This window comes from Cervus canadensis, chromosome 13, assembly GCF_019320065.1.
Source record: "Cervus canadensis isolate Bull #8, Minnesota chromosome 13, ASM1932006v1, whole genome shotgun sequence".
Classification (NCBI taxonomy): domain Eukaryota; kingdom Metazoa; phylum Chordata; class Mammalia; order Artiodactyla; family Cervidae; genus Cervus; species Cervus canadensis.
Window position 1 is genome coordinate 74,570,867 of NC_057398.1, and position 25,135 is coordinate 74,596,001.

General features: G+C 44.8%; 2 protein-coding genes across 5 annotated transcripts in view; both read left to right on the plus strand.

Moving 5' to 3' along the window:
- The window catches only part of PIK3C2B (phosphatidylinositol-4-phosphate 3-kinase catalytic subunit type 2 beta), a 66,738-nt gene extending 56,823 nt beyond the window's left edge, over positions 1-9,915 (plus strand). For 2 of the 3 annotated variants that reach the window (XM_043484690.1, XM_043484691.1), the window contains 4 exons: positions 1,232-1,313; positions 4,764-4,870; positions 6,451-6,579; positions 7,962-9,915. In XM_043484690.1, the coding sequence (XP_043340625.1) occupies positions 1,232-1,313; positions 4,764-4,870; positions 6,451-6,579; positions 7,962-8,150 (507 nt within the window). In that variant the 3' untranslated portion in view covers positions 8,151-9,915. The remainder of the gene's footprint in view (positions 1-1,231; positions 1,314-4,763; positions 4,871-6,450; positions 6,580-7,961) is intronic. The other variant, XM_043484692.1, reaches the window with a different exon arrangement.
- A 7,078-nt stretch (positions 9,916-16,993) lies between these two features.
- On the plus strand, positions 16,994-25,135 carry PPP1R15B (protein phosphatase 1 regulatory subunit 15B). 2 transcript variants are annotated; one of them, XM_043484695.1, is made up of 2 exons: positions 16,994-18,195; positions 22,319-25,135. In XM_043484695.1, the coding sequence occupies exons 1-2, from the start codon at positions 17,554-17,556 to the stop codon at positions 22,538-22,540; spliced, it is 864 nt and encodes a 287-aa protein (XP_043340630.1). In that variant the 5' UTR covers positions 16,994-17,553; the 3' UTR covers positions 22,541-25,135. The 2 variants fall into 2 exon arrangements, with proteins under 2 accessions (XP_043340630.1, XP_043340629.1); XM_043484694.1 differs by having other exon boundaries at positions 17,002-19,455.

A 25,135-nucleotide genomic window follows, 5' to 3' on the forward strand; every position in this document is an offset into this window, starting at 1 on the left:
GGCCCTCTGTCCCTCCTGGCCTGGCGCCGCTGAGGGGTGGGGAGTGTGGACGGAGGCGCTTGCGTCTTTTGGGCCCGTCCGGGGAGCGGCGGGGCGGGGGGTCGTGGCTCCAGCCCCGCTGAGCTGCGCGCAGAAACGTGAAACCCAGACCCGCAGCCGGGCACACGGAGGCACAGACCTGTGTCGGTGCCCTCACACAGTGCTTGGGCTCAGCAGGAGCCTGAGGAGATGGAAGGCTTTCCTGAACAAGCTGAGTGTGCGCACCACCTAGGTTTTTCTTTTAAGCAAATGCCGTTATAATTTGGTGTTATACTGGTCATAAAGACAGAGTCATCAGGAGTCCCATCGCCCTAAATACCGCCTAAGCACATTTCCCTGTTTCCTTCCTATCTGGCCATGTATAAATGTGACTTTTACAGCTTTATAGTGGTTTTTTATTTTTACTGGTGTTTATATTTAGCATAACTTTAAATATCTATGTCAAGTTAATACACTGACTTGCAATACCATCTCTTTAACCATTCGCCTCTTGAAAGATATTTAGATCATGCCCCTCCCCCACTTTTCACTATTAATGTCAGAGTGGGTATTGTCACACATTTTAGTTTTTGTTTTTGTTTCCCTAATTGCTTAGGAAACATTCTCAAAAGTAGAATTTATAGTCTTTGTCCAAGGCTGGCTTAAGCTAGGGATCGAACCTGGGGCCAGGCAGTGAAATCTCTGAGTCCTAACCACTTGCCTGCCAGGGAATGCCAAGAATGGACTGCTTTTGAGTTGATGTGACTACTTTTATTTGCTTTGTTTTTTCAAAACTTTTTTATATGGGAACTTTCAAACATACAGAAAAATAGAGAAACAGTATAATGAATACCTATATATTCATCACCTAAACAGGTATTATTTTTTGCCGTGTTTACTTCATCTGTTTTTTCTGAAATATTTTAAAGTAAGTCAAAGGCATCATGACATTCTACCCCTAAATACTATGCATCTCTAAAAATCAAGGATATCATTTTACATAATTGGACTGTTGTTACAGCACCCAGTTCTTAGCCCATATTTAGAATTTCCCTGTTGTCTCCAAAATTCTTTAAACAGTTGGTGTTTTTAAGCCATGACCCAAATAAGAACTGTGTATTACATTTGGTTATCACATTTTGTAAGTCTCTTGTAACTTTTCATTGTGCCATTGTCTCGCTGAGGAATGACCTGTTTTCTGATTCTGTTCCAGTGTGATTTGGTGTATACCTTCTTCCACCCCCTGCCCAGGGATGAGAAGGCCGCAGGCAGCAGCCTGGCTCCCAGGTCCTCAGGTACAGTGTTGTCTGCGACACTTCTGCCAGCCTCCCTATTGTTGTTCAGTCACGCAGTCGTGTCTGACTCTGTGACCCCATGGACTGTAGCGCGCCAGGCTGCCCTGTCCTTCACAATCTCCCAGAGCTTGCTCAAACTCATGTCCATTGAGTCGATGATGCCATCCAACCATCTCGTCCTCTGTCTTCCCCTTCTCCTCCTGCCTTCAGTCTTTCTCAGAATCAGGGTCTTTTCTAATGAGTCAGTTCTTTGCATCAGATGGTCAAAGTATTGGAGCTTCAGCACCAGTCCTTCAGTTACTGAATTTGCAAGCCCCTGTGCCCAATGCACAGTGAGGACCATCAATAGGAAACAATAGAGTCAGGAACAGAGAAAGGTTTATTACAGATTCATATAAGGAGCTGGGTGGCTCATGCCCTAAGAACCCCAAAGTTACTGAAAGCTTTCCGCAAGGCCCCTTAAAAGCAAAAGGTGAGGGAGGGGTGTGGTTAGTTCTTGCAGACTTCTTAGTGGCAGAGTCTTGTTCTTGAAGTTAGGTCAGTGTTCAGGTAAGGATGTTCCTGTGAATCTCTGCCTGACGAATGTTATTCTCTGTCCTGATAAGACAGGGCAAAGTCCCAAGGCACAACTTTAACCTTCCAAGATCCCAGTCCTGGCTAAGGGGAGGCATATCTCAGTTGGCAGCTCCTTCAGGGCCAGGTTCCCATGTCTTGCCCAGCTGGCATCCTTGAGGGAGCCTGGCATCCAACCCAGCTGGTCCTCAGTCTCCTCAGGTTGCCCAAATGGGGAGACCAGATCCCCCAGACTGTGCCCAGGCAGACGGCCACTGCTAGAGGGTCACAGAGACAGGGATGGGGGAGAGGGGCACCGCTTCTCAGGGCCGGGGCCAGGGCTAGTGGAGGGCCTTCGTGAGGGCTCCCAGTACTCATCCCCAGTCTGTTCCCCGGGCCCCCCAGCTCACTACTGGCGTGAGGCTGGGTAAGCTGGAGGGCCTCCAGGAGAAGGAGGCCTGGATCTGCCTCTTACCTCACTTCCATCTGATGACCACCACACCACCAACCCTTGACTCGGTCACTTCCCCAGTGCTCCCTCACTGACAGTTACCAGAGGGCGCGGCCCGCTGCGGCCCTGACCAGTAGCTGAGCGGGAAACTGACGTTGCTCGTTGACAGTGGTTGCTTGTGGGCAGGGTCTGCTGAGGGACCTGAGCCGCTACTGAGCAGGACCTGTTGCCCAGTAACAGGTGCAGAGTGATGAGGCCCAGCAGGGCCTCTGTGCTCACTCTGTTACACTTCCAGTGAGTATTCAGGGCTGATCTCCTTTAGGATGGATGAGTTGACCTCCTTGCTGTCCAAGGGACTTCTCGAGAGCCTTCTCCAGCACCACAGTTCAAAAGCATCAGTTCTTTGAAACTCAGTCTTCTTTATGGTCTAAATCTTACATCAGTCATGATTACTGGAAAAACCATAGCTTTGACTACGTGGACCTTTGTTGGCAAAGTAACATCTCTGCTTTTTAATATGCTGTCTAGATTAGTCATAGCTTTTCTTCCAAGGAGCAGTCTTTTAACTTTATGGCTGCAGTCACCATCCACAGAGATTTTGGAGCTCAAGAAAATAAAGTCTGTCACCATTTCCACTGTTTCCTCATCTATTTGCCATGAAAGTGGTGGGACCAGATGCCATGTTCTTAGTTTTTTGAATGTTGAGTTTTAAGCCAGCCTTTTCACACTCCTCTTTCACCTTCATCAAGAGGCTCTTTAGTTCCTCTTCGCTTTCTGCCATAAGGGTGGTATTGACTGCATATCTGAGGTTATTGATATTTCTCCCAGCAGTCTTGATTCCAGCTTGAGCTTCATCTAGCCTGGCATTTCTCATGATGTGCTCTGCATAAGTTAATAAGCAGGGTGACAGTATACAGCTTTGACGTTGTACTCCTTTGCCAATTTTGAACCAATCCATTGTCCCCTGTCTGGTTCTAACTGTTGCATCTTGACCTGCATATAAATTTCTTAGGAGGCAGGTAAGGTGGTCTGATATTCTCATCTCTTTAAGAATTTTCCACAGTTTATGGTGATCCACACAGTTAAAGGATTTAGCATAGTCAATGAAGCAGAAGTAGATGTTTTTCTGGAATTCCCTTGCTTTTTCTATGATCTGATGGATGTTGGCAATTTGATCTCTGGTTCCTCTGCCTTTTCTGAACCCTGCTTGTACATCTGTAAGTGAAAGAAATACAGTTGTGTGGTAATTTGAATATTCTTTGGCATTGTCCTTCTTTGGGATTGGAATGACAACTAACCATTTCTAGTCCTGTGGTCACTGCTGAGTTTTCCAAATTTGCTGGCATATTGAGTGTAGCACTTTAACAGCATCATCTTTTAGGATTTGAAATAGCTCAACTGGAATTCCATCACCTCCACCAACTTTGTTCATAGTGATGCTTCCTAAGGCCCACTTGACTTCTCATTCCAGAATGTCTGGCTGTACGTGAGTGATCATACCAGTGTGGTTATCCGGTTCATTAAGACCTTTTTGTACAGTTCTTCTGTGTATTCTTCCTCCCTCTTCTTAATATCTTCTGCTTCTGTTAGGTCCATGCTGTTTCTGTTCTTTATTGTGCCCATCTTTACATGAAATATTCCCTTGGTATTTAATTTTCTTGAAGAGATCTCTAGTCTTACCCATTCTGATTCTGTTGTTTTCTTCCATTTCTCTGCACTGATCACTGAGGAAGGCTTTCTTATCTCTCCTTGCTATTCTTTGAATCTGTGCATTCAGTTGTGTATGTCTTTCTTTTTCTCCTTTGCCTTTCTCTTCTCTTCTCAGCTGTTTGTAAGACCTCCTCTGACAACCATTTTGCTTTTTGCATTTCTTTTTCTTGGGGACTGTTTTGATCACCGCCTCCTGTACAATGTTACGAACCCCTGTCCATAGTTCTTAGGGCAGTCTGTCTATCAGATCTAGTCCCTTGAATCTATTTGTTACTTCTACTGTATAATCATAAGGGATTTGATTTAGGTCATACGTGAATGGCCTAGTGGTTTTCCCTACTTTCTTCAATTTAAGAACCAATTTAACTTCTCTGAACCTTCCGAAAGGTAATTTTTCCTGCCCCCATTTCTTCCCAAGTCTCTCTCCTTGACTTGTCTCTGTTCCTTTGCTTACTGGCTAGAGAATCTGTGAGGTCCACAGCTCCTTGAGCAGATTTCTCAGGGACTGGATCTACTTACATACCGAAATTGGATGGACTCAACCCCAATCCAAGTCATGCTCGCAGTCACCAACCTAGGTCATGCTCACAGATGCCACGTGGCCGATCCCTGATGGGATATCAGGAATCTGACGTGGAGACAGGGCAGGGGGTCAGAAGGAAACAGAAACATCTGCCTGGCCCCAGACAGGGCAAGGCTGGCCCCCTGACCTTGCTCTGTGCCCTTTGTCCCTGCAGAAGGCACATGGGCCCGGCCAGTCGGGAAGGTTGGAGGAGAGGTGAAACTGTCCATCTCCTACAAAAACAATAAACTCTTCATCATGGTGATGCACATTCGGGGCTTGGTAAGTACATACACAAGTCCTTATTTGGATCTTTATCTTTCTTCTGGTACTTTTTGACTGATGAGACCTTTTTGTACCCCCCTATCATGAGAGTAATCACAAAAGTTACTAAATGAATCCCCAATGGGCCTGCTCCCATGCTAGGCCTATGGAATGACCAAGCAATGCTGGACACAGCTTCTTACTACCTGTGGCCTTTGGCAAGTAGCCCAGTTACTCTTAACCTCATTAAAATGAGGATAATGTTAGCATCTGTCTCATAGGGTTGTTATAGGGGTTAAATGAGATAATGCATGTAGAATACTTAACATAGTGCCTGGTATTATTATTATGGTGATTATTATAAGGGAGGGACCCAGGGGGCCTATTTCCTGGCTATAGAGTTAAGGCAGCCTCCTTGAAGACCTCCTTCAAGCATAATCAAGGGAGCGTGTACTTACTAAATATTTGACATATTTCTGAGAACCTTATGAGTAGAAGGGGAAGGGAACTCATAGAATACCTACAGAGTGCTGGACTTTCGCAGGTTGGGGCATTGATGTGTGGCAGGAGGTCCATGAGCTTTGGAATCAAAGGTTACGGGGGTTTCACTGTTACAGCATCATTCGTTCATCTCAGTCACCAGATCTTCATCAGTTCCTTGCTATGTGCCAGGCACTGATACATTCGCTCTGGATACCAGGGTAAACGAAATCTCTGCCTTCAGGGAGCTTACATTCTAGTAGGAAGAGGCAAACAGTTCAGTAAAATACTCGGCAAGTCAGATACTTTGGTAAGAAATAAATCAGAGGAGGGATACTGGGGTAGAATGAGGGCATCAGCGGATTCTCAGAGTGGCCAGGGAAACCCTCACTGACCAGGAGGTATTTGGGCAGAGGTGCAAGGAGGTGAAGGAGGGAGTCGTGAATACACATCTGAGGAAGGACTGGTCCAGGCATCAGGAGCAGGTAAAGCCCTAGTCGGGAGCCTGTCCAGTGTGTGTCAGGCCCTGCGGGGGGAGGCCAGTGTAACTGAAACCACTGGAGCAGGGGCGACAATAGTGGATGCTGAGGTCAGAGAGGGCAGACCAGAGCCTTGGTCCTGCGTTGAGTGAGATGGGAGCCACTGGAGGGTTTTGAGCAGAGGCATGCCAAGATCTGACTTAAGTTTTAAAAGGATCAGCCTGCGTGAGTCACTGATTGGCTGACCTTGAACAAGCAACTTAATCTCTCTGACTCATTTCTCTACTTATCTCTCACTAGGGGTTTCTTGGGTCAAATGACAAAATAGACAGACATTGGGTGAAGATATCTGGGGATATTATGGTTCATTCAGAACAGGCCATGTTATGGTGTGCCCTGGGCATTCATATACAGAGTATAGACTGGGTATCATGGGTGACCTGATTGATGTTTTAGGAGGACATCTAATGTTACCGCGGCAGGTGTTTCTGGCAGAATGCAGTAGGCTGGCTGGGAAACATAAATCATTGTGCATTGCAAGAAGCTGGGTGTGGGAGAAGAGAGACTGGCGCAGGGAGTGACCACAGGAATGGTGACACAGAGGCAGATAGAAGGCTTGGCTTTGCATTCCCTTTGTAGCAACTGCTCCAGGATGGAAATGACCCCGACCCCTATGTCAAGATTTACCTCCTTCCTGACCCTCAGAAAACCACTAAGAAGAAAACCAAAGTGGCCCGGAAAACCTGCAACCCCACCTACAATGAGATGGTATGTGGGGAAGGTGATGGGTGGGGTTGGGGTTGGTAAACAAACTATGCCTGATTTTGTAAATAAAGCCATATAGGGACATGGCCATTCCTGTTCATTTAAGTCTTGTCTGTGGCTGCTTTCACATTGTAGCAGTAGGGTGAGTATCTGTGACGTAGACCAAACTGTATGGCCTACAGAGCCTAGTATATTCCCTATTTGGCCCTTTATGTTAAAAAGTTTGCTGATACTTAGGGGAGGGATTGGAGAAGGAAATGGCAACCTACTCCAGTGTTCTTGCCTGGAGAATCCCAGGGATGGGGGAGCCTGGTGGGCTGCCGTCTATGGGGTCGCGCAGAGTCGGACTGAAGCGACTTAGCAGCAGCAGCAGCAGCAGGGGAGGGATTCCACAACTGGGCGTGTCTGTGGGGAGGAGGAGCCTCCTGGTCCTTCGCTGATAATGAGGAGCCTTCATTTGCTGGAATCCTGAGCTGAGAACAGGGTTCTTCGAAGGTCCCTTTGGGTACTGTATGCCTTCTGTATTCCCTCGGACTCTGGTTGGGGAGGTAAAGTGGTCTTAGGCTCAGCCAGATCAAAGCACCACGAACTACCTTTCTTTTTTAACCAGAACATTTTTTTTTTTTAACTTTTTATTTTTTTTATTTTTTTTGGCTTTTTTTTTTTTTTATTAGTTGGAGGCTAATTACTTCACAACATTTCAGTGGGTTTTGTCATACATTGATATGAATCAGCCATAGATTTACACGTATTCCCCATCCCGATCCCCCCTCCTACCTCCCTCTCCACCCGATTCCTCTGAGTCTTCCCAGTGCACCAGGCCCGAGCACTTGTCTCATGCATCCCACCTGGGCTGGTGATCTGTTTCACCGTAGATAGTATACATGCTGTTCTTTTGAAACATCCCACCCTCAGCTTCTCCCAAAGAGTTCAAAAGTCTGTTCTGTATTTCTGTGTCTTTTTTTCTGTTTTGCATATAGGGTTATCGTTACCATCTTTCTAAATTCCATATATATGTATTAGCATGCTGTAATGTTCTTTATCTTTCTTTTTTTTTTTTTTTCTTTATCTTTCTAACCAGAACATTTTTTCTTTTGTTAGGTTCACTTGTTTTCCTCCAGTATTTATTTGTTTATTTGGCTGTGCCAGTTCTTAGTTGTGGCACACGGGATTTTCAGTCTTCACTGAGGCATGCGAGGTCTTTAGTTGTGGCAGTGAAATCTAGTTCCCTGACTAGGAGTTGAACCCAGGCCCCCTGCACTGGGCGCATGGAATCTTAGCCACTGGTCCACCAGGCGATTCCCTGAACCACCACAGACAAGCGTCTCCCCCTTCCATGTTCCCTCTCTCACTGCTTCCCTCCCTTCCCAATGTGGCGTTTGCAGCTGGTGTATGATGGAATCCCCAAGGGAGACCTGCGGCAGCGGGAGCTGCAGCTGAGTGTGCTGAGTGAGCAAGGATTCTGGGAGAACGTTCTCCTTGGGGAGGTGCACATCCGCCTGCGAGAGCTGGACCTGGCCCAGGAGAAGACTGGCTGGTTTGCATTGGGATCTCGAAGTCCTGAGACCTTATGAACACAGCGGAGCCCCGGCCTGGGACCCCAGGCTCACGGCAGAGCCGGGGAGAGGACTCGTCCCTTCCTCGGGTAGGGGCATGGCCCTCGGTGGGCCTCCCTGCCGTCCTGGCCTCCAGGGTGGGAGGCAGGGAGAGTGAAGATGCTCTCTGCTGTCCCCTCCTCTGCAGACGGCATTTGAGTTGGTTGTGATGAGCAGCCCTGTGGAGGCTGTGAGGTTGCAGCAAAGTTTTAAGTTTACCTTGTGTCAAGGGAGCAATGCCTGGTTTGAAGTGTGTGAGGTGCGCTGTAGAAGTAGCATTTAGCGGGAGGGTGGGTGGGTATCATTATTTTTATTTTTAAAAAATGAAATAGTAATGTTGTCCTAACTGGACAGGAAGCCTTGTGAGAAGGGACTTACATGTGCCTCAGAAGGCAAAGAGGAAGACTATTTGGACTTTTTTTGATTAAGGTTCTTATTGGACTTTCCCCTAGGTTTTTTGTTTGTTGTTTTGTGTTTCTATCTATAGGAATTATTTGGGGAGAGGCCCAGTGGGCCCTCGGGGAGCACCCTCCCTCCCTGAGGCAGGTCAGGAGGGGCGGGGAGGGCTGGGTGTGCTTGACTGAGGCCTGCATGCTGGGCCTGTCTGATTTTGCCTCCAAAGGAGAGCAGTGTGATGCCTCTGTGTGTAAGGAAGGGCCTTCCGGACGGGGTTCTGCAGAGGACCTGTGTTCAGGGACCTGGGCTCGTCTGGGGCAGTTTTTCTCTGGTCTTCCCCTACTCTGCTAGGACATGCCTTGAATACTCTCTTCTGCCCCTTCGTTCAGCCTTTCTGGGGATGATGTTGTCCCTGTGAATATGCTGGGGTGATCCCCCATAGGTCTGTCCCTTCCGTTTCCTCCGGTGGGATAGACTGCTGGCTGGTTTGGCCCCGGGGAGGGGCTCTGGGCTGCACGCGCCAGCGGGGCTGCCTGCTGCTACGGGGAAGCTTTCCTCATCACCTGCCACTCCTTTGTCACTGCTTCTCTGCCAAACCCCATTTCTGTCATGTTTTTTAATAAGAATTTCTTTCATTCTGTGGGGCCATAAACCTATTATTCTGGAGCCAAAGGGATGCCCTAACTGAAGACAAGGGGTGCGGGTGGGGGATCCCATCAAAACTGGGTTTTTTCCTGTGATTTTCTTTGGCTGTGCGGAGGCTGGATTGAGCTGAGCTGGGAGGGAGGGACTGGGTCTCTGATCTCTTATTACTCTCATTCCCTACCAAATGGATTTGAAATTCACTCGTGTGCTTTACTCCAAAGGGTTGTCTTCATTGAAAAAAGGAGCGACTTTGAATTTGATGTTAACTTTTTAAATTGGTGGCTGTGTCCAGTGATTTGGGAATGGAGTTAAATGGGGATACTCTGTGGATTGTCCTCCCCAGCTCCAACAAGGATCAGAAATTTCCCCTTTTGTTAACTCATTCCATAACTGGAGAAAGAAGCTCCATTGATTAAAGCCACAGAGCAGCAAGGAAGTTATAAACTTTTAAAGTAAAAATGCCAAGAATATAGCTGGCTGCTGTGAGCAGGAGCTGGGAGAGTGGGGAACAGAGGTGGAACTTCTCCAGGTGAATGGACCAGAGATGTGTTACTGGCTTTTTGCCTGTAGCTCATTTTACTTTGACCCTCGATGCCCCTGATTTAAAGAGATCTGTGTACTGTACCCACTTCCCAGATGTCCTTGTATCTCCTACTTTCTCTGGAATTGTATTTTCTAATAAATGATGTTTAGAAAAACAAAACTATCATTTTCAAGATTTGTTCATGTTTAAATGTTTAGATTAAAACATCTGACATATGAGATGAAGATGATAATGTTAGTAGTGGTTCCATAAATGATAACTTTTATATGCATGTGTCAGCTGAATCTTTGCTTACAACAACTTGATCGGGTGAGTAGTAGTATCTCCCAGTTTACAGACAGGAGCAATTAAGCAATTTGCCTAAGGACATAGGCAGTCAGCCTTGGCTTTAGAATTTGAACCCAGGTTTGACTCCAAACCTGTGCTCCCTTTTCTAGGCAGTGTTTAATGCAGTCCTTTAAGTTAGTGTAATACTTGGTAGTTTTGGAGCGTTTTAATACACATGTCATTTTTCATTACAACTATACTGGAAAGTAGGCATGGCTCATTTGTTAACTGTCAGCAAACATTTACTGTGCTCTCCAGTCACTGCTGCCTGCTGGCGTGCCTCCATCGCAAAGAATACGGTCCCTGGAGCTGTGCACTGGGCCCTCTCTACCAGGTAACAAAGATTACAAAGATAAATGAAGATAGTTCTCTGCTTTTAAGAAGTTTACTGCCTAGTGATATTTAACCAAGCCTGTTTCATAAGAGAGGAAACAACCTTTGAGATGCCACACAACGATTATGTTGTTAGAGTGGAGCCGTCGCCCAGAATTGAACTCAAGTGAAAGCTGGAGGTGAGGTGACCCTTGTTCAAGCAGTTTACTCAGAAGTTTTCAAAACTCTCCAGTGTGGAGTCATATTTCATGCTGGGAAATTTTGTGGGGCTTCCAAGGGACCTTTAGTAGTAACAGTAGTAAGTGATAACCTACCTTCTGTGTTTCTAAGTAGCTTTGAGATGTCACTGAAGTTCTAGGCAAGTCCCAACGGACTTTTTAAAAGTTAGAACTTGAATCTGGCAAGAGTCTTAGTTAAGGAAATTTCTTGGCCAAATAGGGTAGAAACCTGAACCACCCAGAGGGAGTGGGAATGAGAATTAGGGAGTGTGGGGGGAGGGGTGCCCAGGGAGAAGAGAAACAAGCCCAGGAGACTGGATTTTCTGAGTTCAAACAGAGGTGGTAAAAATGACATAACTGGACTTGTTAGGGTTTGGGAGGTAAAGGTTAGATTAGACCTGAAAGTTCAAAAGTGAGGCAGCATTTTAAGTTGGGAGGTAATTCTGGGGTCTGGGACTTGTCTGATATGTCTATACACAACACGGATGACCTTCTCTGGGTCAAGTGGGTACCAAGCACTATGGCTACTAAGATAACAAGGGTGTGAGTCCTGTCCTCGTGGAACTCAGCGTCCAGCGAGGGAGGCAGACATGGAAACGTGATTAGAGTGCTGTGTCCTGGACAAGGTGGAAAAGGGGAGGGGCTGGGCAGGGAGAATGGGCGTCACAGGGAGATATTTGAATTGAGTCTTAAAGTCCATCAGAGCTCTGGATTTCATTCCCAGTGTGATGGAGATGCCATTACAAGGTTTTGAGAAAAGGATTATAGCACTGTACGTAGTCAAAGATCATTCTGGTTGCTGTTTGAAGCAGGAATGGAAGCAGTAGTCTAGGAGGGGAGTGACATTAGGATGGGGATGGTGCAGAGTAGATCAATTCTGGATATATTTTGAAGGTAGAACTGATAGGGGGCTTCCCTGGTGGCTCAGCAGTAGAGAATCTGCTGATGCAGGAGATGCGGGTTTGGGTTGGAAAGATCCCCTGGAGAAGGGCTTGGCAACCCACTCCAGTATTCTTGTCTGGAGAATCCCATGGACAGAGGCGCCTGGCGGGTTACAGTCTATAGGGTCACGAAGACTCAGACATGACTGAAGCGACTTAGCACCTAAGATTAGGGGCTTGGCAACTGGGTGAAAAGGACTGTAGGGGTATTATGGGATGGGGAAGATGCGATTGGCGGATCTCAAGAGTTTTATTTTGATCATGGTAAGTCTGAGATGTCCACACATCCAAGTGGAGAAGTAGGATGATGGAATCCGAAGCCCAAGGGAAGAGTCGGTCTGGAGTTTAGAAGTGGAAGTTGGCACTTAGTGCTGTGGAACTGGATGCGATCACCTAGATTCAGTTCAGTCGCTCAGTCGTGTCCGACTCTTTGTGACCCCATGAACCGCAGCACGCCAGGCCTCCCTGTCCATCACCAGCTCCCGGAGTTTACTCAAACTCATGTCCATCGAGTCAGTGATGCCATCCAGCCATCTCATCCTCTGTCGTCCCCTTCTCCTCCTGCCCCCAATCCCTCCCAGGATCGGGGTCTTTTCCAGTGAGTCAACTGTTCGCATGAGGTAGCCAAAGTATTGGAGTTTCAGCTTCAGCATCAGTCCTTCCAATGAACACCCAGGACTGATCTCCTTTTGGATGGACTTGCAGGATCTCCTTGCAGTCCAAGGGACTCTCAAGAGTCTGATTAGAGAGGCTTAAAAACAAACAAACCAACAAGTGACTGAGCTCTGATGCAGCCAACACTTAGAGGAAGAGAAAGAGTTCCTGGAATTGTAGGGACACCGAGGTAATGATGTCATGGGAGTCTGAAGAAAAGGGCTACTGTAACAAAGGACACAGGCTGGGTGGCTTAAAGAGCAGAAACTAATCTCAGTTCTGAAGGGCAGAAGTCCAAGATCAAGGTATAGGACTGGTTCTTTCTGAGAGTTGAGAAAGGTAATCTGTTCTACACCTTTTCCTAGCATCTGGTGGTTTGCTGGTAATCTTTTGCATTCCTTGGCTTGTAGATGCCTCACCCTAGTTTCTGCTTCCATTTTCACATGGGGTTCTCCCTGTGTGTGTGTGCATGTGTGTATGCAGATTTCCCCATTATATAAGGACATAGTCATGCTGGATTTGGGCACACCCTCATGACCTCATCTTAACATACAGGACGATATTTCTAAATAAGGTCACATTTGTAGGTCCTGGGGGATTAAGACTTCAACATCTTTTAGGGGTGCACACATCAACCCACAAGTTAGAGAACTGGATTTGGCAAAGTGTTCTTGATAAAATCTGGTCTGTTTTTTTGCTGCACTGACTCTTGTGGCCAGTGTACTTCTCCTGTTGTGATGCAAGGGCTCACTAGTTGAGACGTGTATGGGCTTAGTTGCCCCATGGCATATGGGATCTTAATTCCCCACCCAGGAATGGAGCCTGTGTCCCCTGCATTTGAAAGAAGATTCTTAACCGCTGGATCACCAGGAATGTCCCAGTAAGAACTGTTTTAATGAGTGTTGGGGATGAAACCCACATTGGAGTAGCTTGAATACAGAATAAGTGCAGAGAAAGTGGAGGCTGTGAGAGTAGACAACTCTTGAGAAATTTTTGCTGCAGTGGTGTAGAAACTTAGAGATGCAAGTATCTAGGGAGAAGTTATTTGTTGTTTCAGATAGGTGATATTAACACATGTTAATGTGAGTGTTCAACCAGTTTAAGAAAAAAAATTACGTGTTATAGGAAAGAGGAGATAAAGGAGGCCAGATTCCTCAAGAGGACATGAGGCTTCTTTGCTTATAATGGGATCAAAAGCAGAGTAAGTGGGTCCAGATGCAGGAAGATTGGTGGATTTGGTGGTGAAAAAATGAAGTTGTTTATGTTGTTTTATCTGTCTTCTCAGTGAAGTATAAGGTGTGTCCATAAGCTGAGAAGAATGCGTATGGGAATGCTGGAAATTTGAATGAACATTGTGAAACAGTCTCAGTGTAGGAGATGCAAAGCTGCTAAGAAACTATCTAAGGGGACTTCTCTGGCGGCACAGTAAAGATTCTGCACCACTGCAGGGGGGATGGGTTCAATCCCTGGTTGCGAAACTAGAATTCTGCATGCCTTGGCCAAAAAAATAAAAACGAACTATGTAAGAGTGCCTAGCATGGATGAAATTTGTCATCACAGATAGAAAGTGAGTCAGTCAGCATGTTTGAGTGCTTTTCTCAAGCTCGGCAAGACTGTAAGCTCAGAATAAGTGGATAGTTGGGTTTCCCTAGGGTTGAAATTTTGCCAGAGAAGAAGACTGGAGTAGGAGAAGAGCATGAGAATGAAGGGTCTTTGCATGGGGGTAGTTTTCATACTGGATCATGAGATTCTTAATTGGGTGAGGAAAGAGTGAAGGAGGGTGATGAATCACAAAGTGTGGTAACTGCGATGGTTTGGAGGTTTAGCGAGGGCAGTGGTAGCAGCTGAATAGGGATTTCAAGGCAGTGAGCGGGAGAGAGGAGGTGATTTCCAGAGTGTGAGATACTTGAAAAATAATTTTGGAGGTGGTACTGACTGAAAAATGAAGGGAAAAGCTACACACTCTTTACCTTAGACCCTGAAAAATCTTTTAAAATAAATATAACTGAGGTTTAAATTATCTTCGGCCAAACTGCCAGTCAGCTTGCCTGTCTAAAGACTTCTTGTCTTCACCAGCAGGCACACAGCCCTGACAAGACAGTGCTATCTCTGCAGACAGAGCTGCCTTCCCTCCGCTGCCTGCTTGATAGCGGGCTTCAGGAGGTGGCTCATACTTTATTTTCCTGCCAAGACTGACGAGGCAAAGTCACATATTCTTAAAGTTTTCCAGTACTTTATGATCCCATTGTTTCCCTTTAGAGCAAATTCCAAGGTAAGGAGAGTAAAAATTATATATCCAATGATTAGATGGGGAAGGAAGGCCCATTCAAGATGTTTTAAGGAATATTTGGGGGGAGGCAAGTGGTGTTAGTGACAAAGCTGAGTGGAATGTAAGAGACTTGGCCATAAGGAAGATGCTATTATTTTAAAGTATTATTACTCTTCCATTCATTCAACAAACATTTATTGGTCACCAATTATGTGCCAATCAACATCCTAGGTCAGTGGTTCCTAAACGTTTTGGTCTCGGGATCCCTTCCTTAAGAATTGGCAAGGACAATTCTTAAGAATTGTTGAGGACCCCAAAGAATTTTGTTTATGTAAATTATATCTATAATTATTGTTTATAATTATTGTTTTAGAACTCAAACCAGAAGATTTTTTAAAATATTTATTAATTTAAAAATATAAACCCATTATATGTTAACATAAATAACAGCAAAAAATTGTTTTCTTGAAAAAATGTCTAGTGAGAAGAGTGGCATCATTCTACATTTTTTCCCAAATGTCTTTCATATCTGGCTTACTAGAAGGCATCTGGGATCTCACATCTGCTTTTGCATTCAGTCTGTTGCCAGATCACATATCATGTACCCTCTAGAAGATACATGTGTACTATATATTCATGAGAAAAGGAAAGTTTAAAAGAAAAATAACAGCTTAGTATTATTGTGAAAATAATTTTGGCCTTGAGGACCCTCTGGAAGGGTCTTAAAATGGGATCCTCAGGGGTGCCCAAATCATACCTTGGGAACTACTGTGCGAGGTATTGGTATACAGCCCTCAATAAGCAGAGACCAGCAGGAGAGAACATTTACAGGGATATATACAGAGCAGTGTGTTACATGCTCTGATGGAGTACAGCGGTATAGTTCTGACTGCAAAGGTCAGCAGAGACTTCGAGAAGGTGTTGACATTGGAGCTGAACCTTGAAGCATGGAGGTGAGGGCCTTCTTGACTAAGAAACTGAATAGTGGCAGGAAACAAATCCAGTGTTCCTAGAGTAAAACCTGCATGAAGGGAAGTTACTGAAAAGAAGGCTAGAAAAATATAGGAAAAGGACAGACTGTACAGAGCCTTTATTCTGCAGATGATGAGGAAAAAATCTTTAGTGGATACATAGCAAATATTAACTGATGTCTGTGCCTCTAATCTATCTAGGAAAGGCATGATATTAGAAATTTAGTTCACTCACCAATCCACTGAGCTTTGAGTAATTTGCATACCTAGATCTCTTGTCATTAAACTTACTCCCATTATTAATATATTTTTTCTGAATTGTAAGTGAGCTATTGCTAGAGATATGGATAATAAGATAAAAAGGGATAAACCATAGAAATCGCTGACCTCTTAGTTTCCTAGAAAGAAGTAGCCATTCTTCGAACAGTCTCAACAAAGCAAGAGGAGCAGCTGGCTTCCTCTGGGTTCCTGAAAGATCTTACTGTTGTCTCCAGGGCTCAAACCTGCTACATTCCCTCTGAACAAATACTTGACTTAAGAGGTGTTGATTTAAAAGTTTTATTAGAAATAAAGAAATGGACTAAGATCAAACTCACAAGAATCAAATGTAGCAACTAAGATTATAAAGTGAAGTTGCTCAGTCGTGTCCGACTCTGTGCGAACCCTGCCATGCTCCTCTGTCCATGGGATTTCCCAGGCAAGAATACTGGGGTGGGTTCGCATTTCCTTCTCCAGGAGATCTTACTGACCCAGGGATCGAAACCGTGTCTCCCGCATTGCAGTCAGACTCTTTACCCTCTGATACACACAATTTTTTTCAAAGGATAATTCTCTGTGCTTCCTTCTTTGGGTGCTGTATCCCATGGTTCTAGGGGCTCAGGATACAAATACGACTTGAAGGGGAAGCAAAGACGAGAGTAAACAGTTCTAGGGGCTCCGTTTCTTTCCTCCTGTTTGCCTCATTTGAAGAAACTAACAGGGACACCACTTGAGAAACAGTTCACATTTTTTTATGAAAGACTTATGTGGGTTAGATGCTGAAAGACCTCAAAGCTGGATCCTAGGTAAAGCTAAACCGTTATTTAGAAATCCTAAAACCGAGCGGGCAGGAATGCATAATGATTCATTTTTCACTTAAGACATTAATCACTCCACATTATTAGTGTTTTTAACACCAGATATATATTTACACATTTCCCAACTTTTACTGGACTTAAATCTTAGGGTGATGATCTACTTAGCAGTGAATAACACTGGAACCACAGTGTTGTATAAATACATGCAAGTCTAAGGCATACGTGTACACTTGGACTCTTGAGTATGTACCACGCCATTACCAGTTCCAGGGCCCCCTCCACCAGTCTATGCCGCTCCCTTGGGCCCAGAGGGCCGAGGTGGGGGGCGGGGGGCGGGGGGGCGGGGGGGCGGGGGAGGGCGGGCCGCGGCGGAGGGGCGGTTTCCTAAGCGACCGCTGAGCTGCAAGTGCGCACGCGCGAAGCCTGGATCCGGCTGATGCAACCTCCCGCGCGCAACCGGCCGAGAGTAAGGAAGCGGACAGGGACCTGGGCGCGGCCAATCGGCGGCCGCAGGAAAGAGCGCGGAAGGGCCCGCCCCCGGCCCGGCGAGTGACGTCAGGCGGCGCGGGGCTGGTGGCGTATCCGGCCGCCATCCTTCGTCTTGTCAGCCTGCCTGGAGCGGTCCTGCCGCGGCGCTGGCCCTGCGGCCATTTTGAGCTTCGCTTGCACCCGCTTGCCCTCCCAGACTAGCCCTTCCGGGGTCGCGCTGCTGAGGGGATTCTCCACGGTCCGTGCCTCCGAGGAAGCCGCTGCCGCCGCCGCGGAAGGGCTCCTATTTATGGTGGAGCGGCGGGGGCCCGACTAGGACCCCTTCTCGCCGCCAGGATGGATGTCGCCTTGGCCGCCGCGTCCTGTGTCCGCCGTTCCGTACTGTGGCCCGCTGCCCGCGGCCGGAGCCTCTCTCCTTCTTGGCTTTTCTGCTGGCCCGGGGATCGGCCTGGGGCATCCACCCCGCCGCAGGGGAAGGCCGAGACTGTGTAGGGCCTCGAGCTCCGCGTCCCTGCCTCCATGAGAGACTGCAGACAACAGGAGATGGAGCCGGCGGCGGACGGCTCGCGGGAACCGGACCCCCGCTTCCGGCTGCCCTCCTTCTTCCCTCGGCTCTCGCGACCAGGCACATCGAGGTTCCCCGCACCGCTAGCCCCGGAACCCGACCCAAGGCTGGCTCCCAGCCCCCCGCCCGAGGCCCGGAGTAGCTCCTGGATGCAGCTGCTTTCCCAGCTCCTCGCGCCGCTCCCGGGCTTGCTTCAGAAGCTGCTGGTCTGGAGCCAGCTTTTCGGTGGGATGATCCCCACCAGATGGCTAGACTTTGCTGGAGGCTACGGCCTCCTGAGAGCCCGGGAGGAGCCCGCCGCCCCCTCGGCGCCCAAAGCTCTGAGCTCAATGCGGCTCGACCCCTCGGCCGACTCGGCCGCCGGTCCCCTTGACTGGCTAGAGGGGGGTCTCCACTGGCAGTGCTCGCCCCCAGATCTGGAATTAGAACTTAAAGCCAAGGGAGGAGCTTCGGACCCCGCAGCGCATGCTTTTCTTCTGGAGCAGCCACTGTGGGGAGTGGAGCTGGTGCCCCGGAGTGTCCAAGCGAGTCTGTTTTCCGACCCGGAGCTTGGCACTTCACCCTGTGGACCGCTCAACGTTCAGCGCTTAAGCAATGTCAGTGTCGTCTCCTATTTGCTGAACCCTTCCTATCTGGACTGCCTGCCCCGGGTTGAGCTGAGCTATCAGAGCAGTGGTGGAAGCTGCGAACTGGTCGATTTCCAGGCGCTGAGCCCAGAGAGCGGCTACCTGGATGAGGCCCCGTCTTATCCCCAACCGCTCAACGCAGAGATGGCTCCCGCCTCGTGGCAGGGATGTCCGCCTCTCTCTAGAGAAGGCCTGCCCGAAATCCACCATCTCCGCATGAAGCGGTTGGAATTCCTTCAGCAGGCCAGCAAGGGTCAGGCTTTACCCACTCCTGACCAAGATCATGGCTACCACAGCCTAGAGGAGGAGCACAGTCTGCTCCGGATGGAGCCGAAGCATTTCGGAGATAGTTCGACTCAGTGTGTTCCTGCTGCTGGAGCTGTTCCCGGAACCGCCCAGGAACCCACTGAGGAGAAAACAGAATTGTTGATTAGAGAAGTTCCTTTTGGATTGGAAAGACAGGGCCTCTCGGGAGGCATTCCATCTTGTGAGACTGGACAGGAGCTTGGAGAGGACCAAATAAGTGTAGTTGACTCTTCAGACATAGACGATGACCTTCCCATTTCTACCAGACCAGCCTGTAGTAACAAGTTGATAGATTACATTTTGGGGGGTGCAGCCAGTGACCTGGAAACAAGTTCTGATTCGGAAGATGAGGATTGGGGCGAAGACGTTGAGGATGACGGTTTTGATAGTGATAGCTCATTCTCAGAATCAGACCTTGAACAAGACTCAGAAGGGCTCCACCTTTGGAACTCTTTCTATAGTGTGGATCCTTATAATCCCCAAAACTTCACAGCAACAATTCAGACTGCTGCCAAAATTCTTCCCGGAAACCCTTCTGATTCAGAGAAGGATTTGTCTGACAAGTCTGACCTAGGGAATTCTCCCCAGACTGGAAGCCTTCCAGAGTCTCCTGATCATAATTCTGGAGATGATGATGACTGGGAATCTAGTGCAGATGAAGCAGAGAGTCTCAAACTGTGGAATTCTTTTTGTAATTCTGACGACCCCTACAACCTTCTAAATTTTAAGGCTCCTTTTCAAACAGCAGGGAAAAATTGGAAAAGCTGTCTTGACTCAGAGAGGCCATCTGAGCCCATTTCTGAGTGTCACACCTTACTTTCCTGTAAGGGGCAGCTGTTAGGGAGCCAAGAAAGTAAATGTCCAGACTTGGTACAGGATGTGTTTCTTTCTGGAGAAAGACACACACATATCCGGAGAAAAAAGGTTTGTTTAACATGCCTGATGATTCGTACTTTCTGTTCTGATGTGGAAAAGCATGAGTTTCCTGGAGCCATAATTGTGCATATTTTTAAGGAAAGATTCCAAGCTCTTATACTTGGGTTGAGAAATGACCACTTCTCCTTTTCCCTCATGTAGAGTGCTGTTCCTGTCTGAATTGAAGGTGCCAGTGTATAGATGTTAGCTCGAGGACGCTGTTTTCTTTTGGGCTGGCAGCTCTGGGCTGTTTTCCTTCAAGTTTCAGCTTTTCACTTTTTTTAAGGAACAGAAAAATTAAACTGTGTATACATGATTTAATTCTAGAGATTGAGAAGGTCCTATTGTAGCAGTAGAGTTTTGTGGTATTAAATGTGGTATGTCATTTGCAGACAGTTAACTGCTCTAGTTCCAGGATAACTGTTTTCATTCCTGTCTGTTAGAACCCAAAAGGATGATGGTACCAGGTAGCAAGTCATATTTGTCTGGTTGTTTGCCATGAAAGAAAATATTAGTTTCAGTATTAAAAACATCTGGACATTTGGAATTTTGATTGACAAAAATAATACTGAAAATAGTATTACCCTTTCTTAAGATAGCAGTCCAAGTTATCATTGGCCCACTATAGGTTAATCATTTGTAACTATGATGGTCACTTATTTGGTTTTCTTGAGTAGTTGTTTCCTATTCCCAGGCTAGTCTTAAAACTTCATGGAGCATTTATTTTACTCTTTCAACACATTATAAAGGTAACCTTATTTGGGGAATCTTTTGAATTGCCTTTTTTTTTTTTTTTTAATTCAGCTAAGGTTATTATTAATTGAAGAGAAATCCCTGCAAACAGACAGGTTATCTTTTATTGTGGAGCAAAAGTTTCTTTAGTTACCTTTACTTTTATTTGGAAAGAGAAAGGCATGGGTGAATTATTGACCTCAAATTCTGCATCAGAGTTTCAGGTGGAAAGAACTGTAATCCATTGGCTCCAAATGACCAGCTTAATACTTTGAAATTCTCCCTAGGGTAGAAAATGTCCCTAAATGGTGGTATTCTTACATCTTAGCTGTAGAAGCAAAATAAGGCATATTAAAAATTAGATTTTAGTTCACACTTTTGTTAATGCTGTCTTAAACATTTTCCTCTATATTTTTAAAGGGTCCCTGACAAAACAGCCTGTTTAGTGAATAGATAAGAAACAAAGTGAGGCGATGGAATGAGCGCTTGGCATCTGGAGACCTGTGTTCTCTACTCCTGAGTGGTTAGGGCCAACAGATTTAGGAAGATAGCCAAAGCTGGGAAGTAACTTGACCTTTCATGGCTTTGACTGACTGACTTATAGTAATAATAGTAATAATGGCTATTGTATGAATTATTGCACAGTTTAAATGAGGTGAGTAGATAAAACTCATAGTTGCTTTTCCTTTAAATGATAACTCTTGTTTAGGGATCTCAGCCCAGCCTCATGTCTCTTTTTAGCTTGCTCACTGAGTGAAAAATGAGATGAGTCAAGTAGATGTTACTATTACTATGCACTAGAAGCAACATTTATAAAAGATTATGTCTGGAATATGGTAAAGTTATTTACAACCTTTGACTACATCCCATTCTTTAGATATATGGGAATAATGGATAGTGCCTAATTCTTAGAATGAGGCTTTCAGATCTGGGAATGCTTTATTAAATGGCAAACATGGTGCAGATTGTGGAGCCGGGCTCAGAGTTGGAATCCTGATTGCACCCGTGGAAGCTGTGTGATTTGAATGAGTCAGTTTACCTTGGTTTCCTTATGTATACAACGAAGATAATAATACATACCCTATAAGGGTATGTGAGATTAAGTGAGATGAAAATTGTTAAGTACTTTGAAAAGAACCGGGCATATGGTAACCACTGTATAAATGTTATTTATCTTGGTGATACAATGAATGAGTAATGCTAGAATGCAATATTTAGTAAGGTGTTACATATCTACTAATTGTCCTCGGGGGTATTCCTTGGCCTGATGTAAAGGGAATGAAAGTAGCAGGCCACAGTGGAATTAGCTGATGTAAGTATTGAATGTACTTTAAAACAAGTTTTGACATTTGGTGTTTGATATCTTAAAAAGAAATTTCTATATTAGAAATTGCTGCTGCTGCTAAGTCACTTCAGTCGTGTCCGACTCTGTGCGACCCCATAGACGGCAGCCCACCAGGCTCCCCCATCCCTTGGATTCTCCAGGCAGGAATACTGGAGTGGATTGCCATGTCCTTCTCCAATGCATGAAAGTGAAAAGTGAAAGTGAAGTCTCTCAGTCGTGTCCAACTCTCAGCGACCCCATGGACTGCAGCCCACCAGGCTCCTCCGTCCAGGGGATTCTCCAGGCAAGAGTACTGGAGTGGGGTGCTATTGCCTTCTCCATATTAGAAATTGAGTAGAGATTAAAAGGAACTGTCACTCTTGCATGTGATCATGTATATTGCAGTATTCACAGTTGCATGTATATATGGTGATAGCATAATGAAGAATACAAAGAGGGTTTTTATCTTAACTACAACATCTATTATAGTAACATAACCTTAAAGATATGTTTTGTTGCAGTTTGATTACTAAGTAACTTTTTCTTCTGTGTTCTGATTATAAAAGTAATTAATATAAAAAAGTAATATAAGAATACTACTACATGTTTATGATTCAAGAATTGAAAAATACTGGAAAGTGACTTTTGAAAAAGGAAGAATAGAAGTGAACTTTTGTGCTGTAATAATAGCATTCAGGAATATATTTCTGAAATACTTCAGAAATATTTGTCATTTTGGAGGAGTGTACAAGTTTGTTTCTTTCTTTCTTTACTTCTCTTGTATTTGAGATTAAAATTACTCTTTTATCTTTATAGGTCACCTTCCTTGAAGAAGTTACTGAGTATTATATAAGTGGTGATGAGGATCGAAAAGGACCATGGGAAGAATTTGCACGGGATGGATGCAGGTTCCAGAAACGAATTCAAGAAACAGAAGAAGCTATTGGATACTGCTTGACATTTGAGCACAGAGAAAAGATGTTTAATAGACTCCAGCAAACATGTTTCAAAGGACTTAATGTTTTTGAGCAACATTAAGATGATTTGACAGCCTCTGGCCCTAGCATACACTACCTCTTACTTGAGAGGTTACTTTTAAAAACAAAAATTGGCAGCTGTCCTTCAACTTTTTCTTAGAGGATGTGCAGCTTGGATCCAGTGACCTAGTTTAATATTGTTTTGCAACATAGCCCACTCAAAAATGTCCACGTTTGAAGCCAGGCCCTGAAAATGAAGGATGAGATGGTGTGATTTCTAATCCTCCCTTGTTTGTTTAGTTGGATCTGTTCTAGAATTTTGTTTGCTTGCTGAAGTGAAAAGGGGACCTTTTAAGGTGTAATTTTGCATTTTGGAAACTTATTTTCTTGGGAAACTATTTATAGGGTTCAAAGCCCATTTCCCATTCTAATTTAAATTATGTGCACCTGTCTAAAAACTCTGGTGGGCTCTCCCCACCCCCCCAACATTCTGAAATTATGGGGCTGTTACGTTTTCTATATATTTTTTTTATTTCAGTAATTTGACCCTTCTACTTCAATGTTAAGAAAAATAATTTTGTATATATGACCAACTTAAAGTACATTATCGTGTGTCATTTTTTTTTTTTTTTCCTAAAAATGACTGGTTGAAAATGTGTGGTTGGTTTTTATTTCTAGGTTAAGCTCTATCTAGGAAATGTTTCCAAGGACTGCCACAAAACCTGTATGTGCAGCACTTTCTGCTACTTTGGGGAAGCTGCATATTTCTGCCAAATTTTAACATCCAATATATTTAAGTTCTCTGTAAACTCTTTTTTGGAGAGGGTTCTGTGTATGTTATTGTAATTCCCACTTGAGTGGTTCTTTGTGTCTTCAACAGGTGGAAATTGTTGTTAAAAGACTCCAGAAAGTAATAATTGTGTCATAGTTGCTTTTAAATTTAAAAGCTTAGAATTTTCTTAGGAAGAATAGGAGACATATCAGAGCAATTTGGTTTTGTTGTATATGCTCTCAAAACCAGTGTTATTAATAACATGCCTCAGCACCGTCACTTTTATAACTTGTCAGGGTGACACTGTAAACTTGGAAATGGGCAGTTCTGAATTTTCCAGTTTGAAATGTAAAATGTAGACTTCAGTCAACATCCAAGTTTATTGTGTCCTTTTTTAATAGAGAAGTAATGGCAAGGCCTATAGTTTCAGGAAAGATCTATAGATTTAACAGACTGAAAGTTTTAATATCTTTATCCTGAAGCTCACTTTTGAATTGAAGTTTCTGCAGTGACTGACTGTGTTTGGTTTAGTTAGCACTACATGATGTGCATATTTTAGGTTGAGGGAATATTAACCAACAACTTACTGGTCTGTTTTTACATCACATGCCCCCTATTACAAGTAATAGAACGCACGAGCAGAATAGATGACGTCTTAATTTTGAACTTGTTTCAGAACGAGGACAAGTTTTTCGTCAGAAGTGCTTGCAGGATTACTACCTCAGTTTATAATCTACCTGGTCATTGTTTTATTTCTGTTTGGTTTGCTCTGAGAGGACAGCAGCGTAAAAGTTGGTCAGATTTTTGCAGAGCTCTTTTTCAGTGTGTTTGTGCCCCTCTATGTTAGGTAATCATGGGGAATGCATTTATAGAGTCTGGTGGAACACCATGGAAACGCTGTTTCAAGCATCAGCTGTGTCAGTTGGAAAGAAGGTATTACTTGCCTTGAAAAGAAAACTGAAAATGTACAGGCATTCTTTTAAAACCAGACTGAAGTATACTATTTTATTTCAGAGACTTAGGTTGTGTTTTGGGGTTTTAAATCTTGCACGTCTGCATATATGAAAATAATGGGAAATCTTTACATTTACTAGGCTTCCCTGGTAGCTCAGATGGTAAAGAATCCACCTACAATGCAGGAGACCTGGGTTTGATCCTGGGTCAGGAAGATCCCCTGGAGAATGGAATGGTAACCCACTCCAGTATTCTTGCCTGGAAAAGTCCATGGACAGATGACCTTGGCAGGCTACAGTCAGTCCATGGAGTCTCAAAGAGTTGGACACGACTAAGCGATTGCCACTTTACATTTACTGGATTTTGGAGAATTGTTCTCTTGAGATTCCAACCTCACTACTAAATATGTAAAAGCTTGGTGAAGAATTCTTCCATTTACTACCCTCCTTTAAAAGAAGTGATCAGACAGTGATGAGAAGGACAAAAGGGACTGTTTTAAAGTTGGAAAAGGGGAAAACAATTCTTACCAGTTTGTCCAGATCCTAATTATTAGAACAAAGTTAAAACTTCAGTCTTAAAATCCTTGGAAGTTTTAGTTGAACATTTTACACACTTTAAGTCTTGCAATGGTGCTTTATGTATCAATGTAGCATATGAAAGGCTTTGTGCAGACAAGTAACATTTCCTTTAAGTGTTGAAATGTGATAACACCATCTCCTCATCTTTAACTTGAAATCAAAACTATCAGATTTTATTTTTTTATAATTTAGGGAAGGTGAAGTTAGGGGACTAGAAGACTTCTAAGTTGGCTTCTTCAGATCCAATGATTTAAATGTAACCAGTTTTTGTTGGGACTTTATAAAATTATATTGTATATATAACTGTTAACCTGTAAATTATAATAAATATATTTGCAATTATTAAATGTTA